This window comes from Anopheles nili, chromosome 2 (genome assembly GCF_943737925.1).
Source record: "Anopheles nili chromosome 2, idAnoNiliSN_F5_01, whole genome shotgun sequence".
In the NCBI taxonomy this organism is placed as follows: domain Eukaryota; kingdom Metazoa; phylum Arthropoda; class Insecta; order Diptera; family Culicidae; genus Anopheles; species Anopheles nili.
In genome coordinates this window covers 17500907-17512603 of record NC_071291.1, presented here as the reverse complement: position 1 = coordinate 17512603, position 11697 = coordinate 17500907, and the positions used below count along the sequence as shown (strand labels likewise).

The 11697-nt window shown below is 52.8% G+C and overlaps 1 protein-coding gene across 1 annotated transcript; it reads left to right on the top strand.

The window, feature by feature from the left end:
- The first annotated feature begins 2048 nt into the window (after positions 1 to 2048).
- On the top strand, positions 2049 to 4447 carry LOC128721732 (retinitis pigmentosa 1-like 1 protein). The gene is made up of 3 exons (XM_053815513.1): positions 2049 to 2145; positions 2223 to 2472; positions 2546 to 4447. The coding sequence occupies exons 1-3, from the start codon at positions 2101 to 2103 to the stop codon at positions 4375 to 4377; spliced, it is 2127 nt and encodes a 708-aa protein (XP_053671488.1). The 5' UTR covers positions 2049 to 2100; the 3' UTR covers positions 4378 to 4447.
- The last annotated feature ends 7250 nt before the right edge of the window (positions 4448 to 11697 follow it).

Here is an 11697-nt window from a genome sequence, read left to right as displayed (position 1 = left end):
TTGCACTCAAATAGTAAACTGCCGCACTTGGTGCTTCATCGGTTCCGTTTCCATGCGGGCGGTGGCTGGTTCACTTACTGCATCACGCTCGCGCTCGTGTTGAAGGAACACGGAACTGCTCGAATACGCTCGAAAAGCATTCGACGCTGGTCTCGGGGAGCTTTGAATTTGCTCCGATGAGTCCTGTTGACGGGCTAGTATAGAACAAAAAAAGGGTTCCATTCCCTTACACGGATGTGGTTCGTTTGCCAATCGGAAATATCACGAAACTGTGCACCGAACAAACCGTTAGGAACTGCTTTGAGCTGAGAGGTTTGATAGAGGCGCATAATCAAACCGACGATTCGTGACTGCAGTAGCTCGTGAACTAAGCGGAGCAAACATTCCGGTGAAGGAAAACATCTGCAAGAAGACGCTTTTTATGCAGCCTTTGGGAGGGAGGTCCTTCGCTGGGAGTCGCTATTAGACGAGATGACAAGTGAACGCTTTCCCTAAGAATTCCACCGCCGATACGCTCCAATCGATGTCGAGAATTTTCAAAATATTTTCCAAAGGATTCAAGCAGACGCAATGGTTGAAAAGAAAAACAATGCCACGCCACGAGCGAAAAGAATAAGGTGGTGAGAGGCCATTTTAAAACCTCGCTTCTTTTCCGGCACTTTCCGAGCACGTCGTGCACACAACTGTCGCAACGCATTCCTCACGGAAACTTGTCCTCTCGGATCATTACTCAAGCCCACAAGCCGGTACAACATTTCGCAGCCCGAACGGAGCGCCGTTTTGCGCTTACTCAGCTAAAATGTTTTCACCCGGCCGTAACGTTTTCCTCCAGCAGCGCTCCTGTTCGCCATTGCCGGGCGGGTTATTTGAGCGTGCTCATCATCGATATTTTCCACCGCTTTGGTTTTTCGCAACCCTTTCGCTCGGGCAAGGCGCACCGGAATTTCGTCCCATTTTGGACCCGAGACCGCTCGGCTTCAACGATGCGTTTAGCCCAACACCGAGCTGGCAGCGATAGTTACAGTTCGAAACGGCCAAACGGAAGACTATTTTTACCGCCCGCTGCTAAACGAAGCATTTCCATTAAACTATCGCCAGTGGGCAAAAAAAAAGGGATCCCGTGCCATGGCAGCCGGGAGAAGGCAGCGTTACGAACCGATATCGAACCGATTCGGATGAAATGGCCTGAAAGGAAATCGATTTTGAGCCCTTTTTTGTGGGGGTTGCCCTCGCCGAAGGCAGATCCAAAAGATTGTCACTTATTTACGTTTGCACACGGAGATCGGATCAGATACCTCGGGCCGGGCTCGTTCCGCTAGGCACTGCAGTATTTAAGAATGCTGCCGCCTAAGATAATACACCCCAGTGCTGGTGCTGGTGGATGGTGGATCTCGAATCGAATCTATTGTGGGGAATCAATTCCATTTACTGCTTATGGGCTCATTTGTTATGATTTGATTACGGCCCTTTTGGGTCGCTTTCGCCTGTGAGAATGCCGTTTCGAAACTATTTGAGTAATGCCTTCGGGTCTAATTGAGAAGATGAATGAAATTCTCGACAGTTTTCACAAGAACGCTATCTTGGGCAAATCCAAGAAGCACGGGTAGAAGAACAAAAAAACACACCAAAGGCGTCAGGAAGCGTTTCGTTACTGTCTTCGCTTTCGATCTCGATTGCGCTTGGCTGGAAACAGCCGTAGCGTGGGGACGGTTTCCATGCCCCAGCTCGGTTGAATTGAGTCATCTATCCGCAGCACCTGCACCATCGAGATTAGAGAAACGTATCCAAATGCAAACCCGCCCGGCAAAGTTTCGTTGGCAACCGATCTCTTATCTCGCCCCCAGGGAGGCTGAGTGTGCGCTGGATCGTATATCAAATCACTCAACTATCGTCTTCCCCTCTTCGGGTTGTTATCTGCAAATAGTTTAGTTAGCAAATGCGTCCGGATTAAGCCGGTAGCTGGGGCCTTGGTTGCTGCTTGGCGCAGTTGCAAAACACTCGCTTAAATAAGCCCGACCTAGACCCCAGCAGTATCAGTAACGAAACGACCCAGCCCACAGCAAGTCTTCGAGTTGGACACCTCATCACTGGCCGCGCAGAATGGATTTCGTTTTCAAAGTGTTCTTCCTGCAGTTTCTCATATTCGTAAGTACGGAGGCGCGCCCGCGTTAGTGCTGTGAACTAATGGACAGTTTTTCCTGCTCGCTGGCTTCCTGCTGCAGGGCTTGTTGGTGCCGAACGTGCGGCTGCAAAGCGGAGGCACAGATTGCCGCGGCAAAGACTACCTGTGCCTGGACGATGTCCGATTTCAGCTTTGTGTAGACTATGGTGATGGTCGACCGACGACCGTCAACGAGGAGGTGCAACAGTGTCCTCAGGGCACGTTTTGCAGCAATGCCGGGCAGTACGAGTGTGACTCGTTCGTGCCACCATCGACCACTGCTGAGCCACACGTCAATGTGGACGACAGTGGTAAGTCCTGGAAAGCAAACGGACACTCTCGATTGTCGATAGTTTAATCGTCTCGATTTCATTACGTTCCTAGCAACGGCACAGCCTGTACAGGATGAGTCCGCTCCAGCTGAACCAACGGAGACCGTGGTGGTCGTCGAAGAAGCCACATTGCCTCCGGTAGTGGAAGAATCACCCGAGACACCTGCTGACGTCCCAACCACAGGCGAACCCGTCGACCAGGTGGAGGTTGAAAGCACGCCAGCCGCAGAAACACCGGCTGCCGAAGTGGACCATTCTACGGATGGTGCTGTGACGGAGGCACAAACTAACGAGGAAACACCGGAAGCAGAAACTGCAGCACCATCGGAAGTGCCCGAATTGCCGGAACAGTCGGAACAGACCGAATCAGAACCGGTTGTGTCTGAGGTGGTCCCCGAGCAACCCACCGAGGAATCTGCACCGGTGACGACTAGCGTAGCGCCTGAGGAAACGCACACGGATGCTTCGGTTGACGAAGTGACGTCGCAATCAAGCAACCCGGAAAGTGAACCCGAAGTCGAGGCCACAAATGCACCGGTAGAGGAGGAGTCTTCTCCATCAGCGGACGAACCCACGGAAGACGCACAGGAATCGGTTCCTGAAGAATCTGAGCCAGTGTCAACTCCAGCACAAGAGCCAACCGTTGAGGAATCTTCGCAATCAAGCGATCCGGAAGCCGAACCAGAAGAACAGGTAGAAGAAACCACGGCACCCGCCGGTGCTCAGGAAGATGTCCAAGAGGACGCACCGCAAGGACCCACGGAAGGCGCAGAATCAGTCGTGACTGAAGGCAATTCCCATGTGACTGATGGTGAGGAAAGCGTGCAGGAATCTTCATCTCCAGCTGTTGAAACTGTGCAGCCTGAGGAGGAACCCACCCCAGAGGACGGTGACGTCGAAAACGAGGTACCCTCAGAGACCTCATCAACGGTCGTTGCCTCTCCGGAACCGGAAACTGAAGCCCCCGAAGGTGGCGCTTCCGAAACAACATCTCAGCCGGAATCTCAGCCAGAGTCGGAGGCATCGAAATCAACGCCCGAACCTGCCGAGGACTCGGAACCTGAACCAGTCTCGACCTCAGCTCCAGCACCCGCCGAACCAAATGCCAGCGAATCTGGATCGGATGAAGGATCAGCCTCCTCGCAGGATTCGACAGAACGACCATCCGGTGAATCTGGAGCCGAGTCAAACGAGGCAACTCCAACTCCACCACAGGCGCCAGGATCAGGATCATTCCTGTGCCCAGCCGCGGGTCGATACGCTCATCCCACCGACTGTCACCGGTACTACGTGTGCTTCTGGCTTCCTTTTGGCCTATTCAGCCTCGAGCAGAACTGTCTGGCTGGATACGCCTACAACCCGACACTGGAGCGTTGTACCGCTGACCAGAGCGTTTGCTTCCCGGGAGAATTCACATGCATGGGCCCTGGTCGCTTCCCGGATCCGGCAGATCCAACCCAGTACTTCTGGTGTGTGTGGAACATGTTCGGTGGCTACCTGGAGTATAAGATGCAGTGTCCTGCCGGTCAGGTGTTCAACCCTTACCGAGGTCGGTGCGCGTTCGTAACCGTAGGCCGTTCAGCCCTTCCGTTTGACGACGATCAGGACGAGCAGGACGTCGAGGAGTCAACCCAGACAGAGCTAGAGTCCGTTCAGACGACTGAACCCGCACTTCCGGTGGAGGAAACACCGAAACCTAAAGTAAAGTTCCAGTGCCTGGAGGAGGGCACCTTTGCCGATCCGAACAACTGTGGCCGTTACTTCGTGTGTACGCTCAAAAAGCTGGACAAGTTTAAGAAGAGCAAGTTCAAGTGCGTCACCGGTGAGCGTTTCGATCCGCTCATGGCTATGTGTGTCCCCGATGTGGAAGCCCTCTGCGAATAGTGCGGACGTCCCCCCAGACCGTTTGTTGAGTAGGAATAAAGCATTTATCAGTAATTTATAACCCTGGCAAGGAACGTGAGTAGATTGTTTACTGGGAAAACAGGCCCGATGACACGCATCCGCAAGATTCGAGCGAATGCTTAGAACAAAGCAACCCATGCCTTTACACCTTTTTATTGGCACCTTTTAATTCCCGCCGGAAGCAGCAGCTCATTAAAATTCCATCTAGCGCACGCGGCAGGGAAAATAGTTTCAAAATTACGATCGCTGCTCGCGCGGCGAAAAATTGCAATCAGTATGCCGAACACATCGTACACGCCCATCCAATTAGTAACTGTTCGTTCCCAATTAACCGATTATCCTCGCCAATGATCCACTCCAATGCGGATGCTTAGAGGGTGGCGTAGGCTTTCGTTTCGAGCACTCTCTTGGTGTGGGAGCTTTGCACGTGCACCACATGCGCACCGTTGAAACGAAAACATTAATTTTACGCCACATTTACGACTGATTTACCATGCAACCAATGCAACCGAGGTTGGGTGTTAGATAAAATTGATAACCAACCGCCCGACCATTCGTACCACCCTCGCAGCGGCGTGTTGCCACACTCACACACAAAAGTGCACTTGCGGGTGACACTACACTGGCCCGCAATCGCAATCACTCATCGGCAGTGCAGCCTGTATCACACGCAAATGCAGGTGTGAAGGGAGCCAATGGCGAACAAAAAAAATGGCAATTTTCCCGGCCCCGTTAGATGTTCACGGGGCCGAACGCAAATGGGACTCGAAGCGCCTGGGAGCCATGGCGTATGTCAACAGCTCGGTTCGGGTGCACGGCTATGGATAAATATTTGATGAAGCGTGTTTTTAATTAATTTTAATGGAAACAAAATAACCTCAATCTATCGGATGACAATTATTGGACCGGTGCAAGTGTTTTTAAAGGAGCGCATGTATTTCTTTTTTTTCCCCCGCAGTCCCGCACGGTTTTGATGACGGTTGTTTTAGCCCTTGTTGTTTCGCTTTTGTTTTTTAAATAAGCTTGGTTTTGCTCACTCTTCCTCGCTGTAGCATTTTATCTCCCGTGCGATGAAGCGCCGGCGCTGTTTCGGATATAACATTTAAACGCTTCCCATGGCACAAAACGTCGAAACAACAACGCCCGGTAATTGAAATAACTGTTCCACGAAACCCATATTCGATAATCAAACAGTGCCGATAAACATTGCCCTGTCCGGGATTCAATTTTATGACTCCCCACCAATCACGCCCACCCCCCGACAAACAACGAGCGGAACCATTAGGGACCCTTCACAAAACGCCGCCTCGCGAATTGGCCACATCAAACATGCGTTTACGGTTGTACGGCAGCAACCAAGCCGAGGTTGTAAAACTCATTTCTGTGACGCTCCGACGGGTTGCGGGTTACGGACGACGGCATTGCCGGCTGATTGTCTTCTACGCTCCGGGGGAACCACTCCGACCACCGAGCTGGTGTGTGTGTGTGTGTGTGTGTGTGTGTATTTTTCCGGGTGCCACCGGGTGTGCTTTGGTTGGAAAAACAAAATCCAATCAAAACATCATAATTCGCGCCTCACCGAATCCTCCGCTGATTCTGCGGTGGGAAAGAGATAGAGAGGTGAAAGAAAAAAAAAAGCTCTCGGATCTGGGAAAAGCGGGCTTTCGCTTTTCCTGCGAGGTAGCAACGAAGCGTCGCGTGTAGATTTATAATCCCACATGAGGGCTGGGATGAAACTTTGCCTAGGAAACGCAGCCCCAGGACGCACCCGTTCGTCCTTTTCTGATGAAACGCTCGCGCACCGTCAGCCGCGGCAAGCTGAAGGATTGCAAGAAGCAAGCGTTTGTTCGCAAACACATACGGAGCGTGAGGGAAAGTCCGTTTTTTTTTCCGTCAGCTTGAGCCATCGCGAGGTATTCGCGCGGTAGCTCCCGTTACACCCGGGAGCCAGCTTAAAAGGATCAGAATCGAAAGGACGAACATGAGTGGGAGCTTCCGAACAAAGCGAAATACAAATGTTAAATAAATCATTCAAACTTTAGCGACGGCAGAATTCAATTACGATTCATCTCGTGAAGGGGTACCGCGCCATCTTCCCACGGGTTTTCCACGGGTTGTTCGTGGAGTTGCGGCGTCGTCACCACAACAAACGAGAACCGGGTTCGTTTTGTTCTCCCACCGGCGTGTGGGCGCATGTTTTCTTTCACCGAAAGTCCGCCCGAAATCCCCGGATGATGCTAGTTACGTTGGTCGGCGCCCTCGAGCGCCCCAGTTTCCATGCGTTGCCAAGGTGGTCTCGCTGCGCCTGAACGCTTTTGTGTGCCCTTGTTTGGATACAGCCACGAAGCGGTTACAACACCAACTGGGAGGCGCATCAAATCAATTTGGAAGTCGGAGTCAACGAACCGAACAGCGATGAAATATTTACCCTTCATGCTTGTTGATGGTGGTGGTGGTTTTTTTTTTTCGTCCTTTTAGCGGTCGTAATATTTAAGGCACCTCCGTTTCGGTGCTTATGACTCCTGTTGTGTGACCTTAGCGAGACACACAGCACACGATGTTGTGACCCAACGAACTTCTAAGCCGACCTTTGGGTCGATCATCGAGACACTATCATCGTTGCATTAAGAATTCAAAAGGCCGCACGTCTCTTCGCGGAATTGATGGGAGATTTTTCCATCGCCCACCATCGCGATGACCTTCAACGGGACACTTTTTCCGTAATGAAACGTATCGGCATCGGCTTCCTCCGGCCGATCGATCGTGCCGTGCGTAAACATGAGCCGCCTGATGCGTCAGCATCGTCGCTTCCATCATCCCTTGGTTGTGTTGTGATCGAGCCCGGAAAAATAAGCCCGAATCGATGGCCATCCCCCATCCCAAAAAGTAAACATCCTCCGGCGGTGCGAAGTGACAACGCACCGGCAAAGTGGAACAACAAACAGACGGATTTGGTTAGCTTGTGGTGGTGTGGGTTGTACACGCGTCGGCAAACGGCGGAAGTCAACAAGAACGCACCCCCACACGACGACGCCGGGCGGTTGCTTTCCGTGCGGTCACGCTCTAACCACAGCGCGCCCATTCCGCGGTGTTGGGGATATATTTATTTTCCCATTTTTAGAACCCACCCTTGGTAAGGGAAAGGTATGCCGGTGGTCGTCGGTCACAACCCATCCCGTTGCTTAGGCAGGAACGGGCGCTAGATTAGGAACGCATTTTCCTCCGGCACGCCAATCATCCATCGGAAGCGCGCGGTTGCTCACGGGCGGAACCGGTGGGCGGATACACGGACCGGAAAGGCCCGCCTTCCTGTCCGGTGGGCATTCGAAAAAAAGAAAGAAGAACAGGAAGCCAAAGGAAATCGGCTGGGTGAAGAATAAAAACGGGGAAAATAATACACTCGCTGGATCGGGACCCCGCGAGGCAAGAGCGTTGGCGTTGGCTCATTGTTTGCTCTGCGAGTGCCTCTCAAATTCAGCGACGTGTAACTGAAATTGGATTATGTGAAGGACCCACCCACTCCTCGCGCCCACTTCCGGTCCACCCAGTTTCCTTCCAACCACCCACCCCGGGGGGGTTGTGTTTTCTCCCCGGATATGGTGACCCGCTTCCCGGTGCGCTGAATAATGCATGGGCTGGGAGTATGAAAATATAATTTTATTTCTCCCCAAAACCTCGAGCCTTGCGGCCCCCCTAGCCGGCAGGGCACGTTTGGGGTTTTCCGGCCCACGCCGCCGGCCAACCGACCGACCGACTGACACCTCGGGAAAAACGGGTTGCTGCTTAGGGGTGGCAGGAAAACCGCAAAATTTGTCACATTTGCCACGCCCGCCCGAACCTAAGGGGACGTTTGCTGGGGTCGCTCCCAAGGAAGTTCGAAAGTTTGATGAGCTTTGGTGCCAAGCGCGCCACCCACCAAACCAACAAGGGTGGGAGGAGGAGGAGGAGGAGGAGGAGGGGGAGGAGGGGGAGAGGGGGGGGTTGGTGCCAAGTGAAAACTTTGGTACCTCCGTCGGACGGAAGGTGTGTGCCGTTTATCGGTGTTCTTAGTTGGTGCTTCCCGGAAAATTTCCATCGAACTTTGACCGTAAAGCGACCAAAGGACCCAGTTCCTCGTTTCCGAATGGAGCTGAAACGCACCCTCGCTTATGTGTGTGTGTGTGTGTGTGTGTGTGTGTAAGTATGATGGACAGCAGGTTCTGGCAGAAAGGGTTGTAAACCGAGCACGATTTGTGACGTGCAAAACTTTCTCCGCAACTCGGGTGTCGTAAAGCAGCCTTCTTGTTTGCTCTCGATTTCAATTATTCAGGGTCTCGATTGGGTTTTTAATTACGCTTCCAGCTGTAAACTCTTAATCTCCTTCACATCCCGGCGGTGCCTTTGATGTCGAAATATTGTTGAATGCTGCCCGAGATGACGGCTTGGATCGCAAAAAAAAAACGAAGCAACAAAAAAAAAGCACCACGAAAGAGATGCTTTGATTTTCGGCCTTTCTCCTCGTTCGCCTGTTGAGTTCGCCGGTAGGGCTGCATCTTCCGGGTACTATCCGATCCGAGTGGGTCGATTTCGCCACAACCGTCCGGCCGTTCATCCCAAATGCCGAACCAATTTAGTTCAGTCGACTAGCCACCAAGCTCTGGTGGCCGATCGACTGCTCGAAAGGCTCGAACTCGTGCACCAACCAGCCGACTGGCGACCTTATTCAATTTCGGTCATTAGGCTAAATGAAACGTTTTGACATGCGGCCGGATGTGGACCCGTTCGAGCCGACCGGAACCCGATGGAACCTAGCGACATCGACGGGTTTCGGTGAATTGGAAAAGGCACCCCGGACGGGAACGACGCTCCGTATCATTTTATCGGAACGAAATTGCTTCCATCAATCAAATTATACCGAGAGATCCCGAAATCATCATAAATTAAACCCAAAAACGAAATTACTGCCATCCCCGGTGATCCGCCCCCGGGCCGGGTCCAGGCGTCCGCAAGCCGTGTCCTTGCGGGAATTTGACCTCGCATTTAGCACCCTTTTTCACCCCAACGGGCCGTTGTCCTCGTCGCGTGTCTTCGCGCGGCGCGATTGCCACAAACCCGAAGCAATCAGTCTTGAGCAAAACTGGCCTTTGAGTTCGGGTGGCGTGGAAAAGGTTTTCCCGCTGGATTACGGGCTCCAGGGGTGGGTGATGAAGTGCGTGTCCCACGTGCCAATCCCCTTGTGCCTTTCAGTACGGTCAGTCGGGTCAGCCGCCGAACCGCGGCAAACGATGAGAAATGGCCGAACGTGCCACAAACCAAGGCCCAGCCCGAGGTTCGTTGAGCCGTCGGAAACGGAAAATCCATCGCCAACGGAACTCGGGTGGCGTCGATGGCGGCGGCAAACAAGCGAACCGGCAAATATGTTTATGTTGCCAATATACACGCTCGTAAATATTTTCATACGATTTCCGCCAACCACCACGCACGGTGAACGTGTCCCGTTCCGCGTGCCATACGCGCGTGTGTGTGTGGCCATCGTGGTGAGTTAGTGCGATATATAAAATGAACTGCACGAGTGCGTAAAGCACCGGAAACCAGCGTCGAACGTCGAAGGTGGCAAAAACGCGCCTAAAACGCGAATGGGGTGGACGGGAAAAACCCGTCCCGAGCGCGGAAAACCTCTCCGGAAATGCGATGCAATCTCGAGATAAAACAACCGACATCCGCTCCACGGTTTCACAGGCGTTGTTTTTTCCATTCTCTCTCACACACGCACACATGTTCTCTCTCTCTCTCTCTCTTTCACACACTTTCACCCACCACAAAACAGCAGCTGGAGACGGTACGTAATCCACCCTTCGCCGATGGTCGCTTTTCGCCTACCCATTCGGGGAAGAGCATTAACATAAATTTGCTGTCTAGATTTTCGCACTTCGACATTCGATGCCCACCCCAGCCCAGGAGGGAAGCAAAAAATCGGGCCACAACGCCTCCACGGCAGTCCTTTGGCATTCGGAACCGAAGGGATCGGTGAAGGATGGCTAGGATTTCCACCGTTCGCTCCCGATGCCGGTCTGCCTCCGTCTAGCCATTGGTGCAGGATTTGTGCAGTCGTCGACGTTGTTGTCGCAGCCATCGATAGCCAACCGGGCATCCGATTCGAGGTCTGGTCGCGATGGTGTGATGGCGTTCGCGCTGGATCAGCATTCCACTTCGGTCGGTAAAAACGGGGGCAAGGATTGGCAGGATGGGAAGTTCATTTTCACTTCCAATAGCGTCCCAAGATGCCGTTGGCTCGGTCGTTCGAACCCCAACGGCACTGTTTGCGTATACGTATCTCGGACCGGCGAACGCCCCATTCGGTCTCCATTTTATTTTCCCTTCGCACACCGAAAAAAGGGTCCTTTATTTTATTCACATTTTCACTTTATGAATTCGCCTTCCTTCCGCCTTTCGGTACGGGTTCGCCGTGTGGCCGCGGTGCGTCAGCTGACGATTCGCCAAGCGGCCGAACCCAACCGTCGGAAGGGCGAACATGGCGAATGTGGCAAGCTCGCTATAAAATAAAATGGAATTACTTTATATGTGCAACTATAAAGATGCGCAGGCAACCGGTTCCGCACCGGGGCTTTTATAGATTGAATTTCACCCTGTTCGCGCGAGCAGCCTCCAGCGCGCTTCGGTTGGGTGGTTTTCCCGGGGATTGAACGCGATCGAACTGCGCGTCCATTTGCGCGCCCAATATTTTCGGCAACCCGCACATCTCTCGCACGGCCATGGGCTAGTCTCCATAATTCGTGCCACATCCCGTAGGACGCTCGGCCCAAAACCCGGGGGCGGACTAACTGATGGGAGGAAATTAGATTTCGGCGTGGGCATTTTACGACTAAGTGGCTGACCGAAAGGGGCTTCCTGTGGTGCTAACGGCCGTGCCGAGGGTAAAAGCGCCGGAGCAAAAAAAAAAGCTGCTACTGAAAAAGTAGTGCGGGAAAAATCGAATAGATCGCGTGGGAGGAAACCGAAGCCTTCAGACAGCGAGTGAACGGGCGAACGAGGAAACCTCGAGCAGGGAGTGGCAACAAATCGCATTAAAATATAAACCCCAAAGCAAAGCTCACGAAACCACCGTACGATTATGTCGGTCTCATCGCCCCCGATAGCGAGATAATCAGATCTGGGAATCGGGCCTCGGTAATGCTAAGCCATGAATATTCCGACCGGCATGATGTGGCAGAGTTCCTCTCTCTCTCTCTCGGGTGGAGTTTTCCGGTAGCAAATTTTCCAACTCCGAGGCTTGACTGGGTCGATCCTCGAGAGAAACAG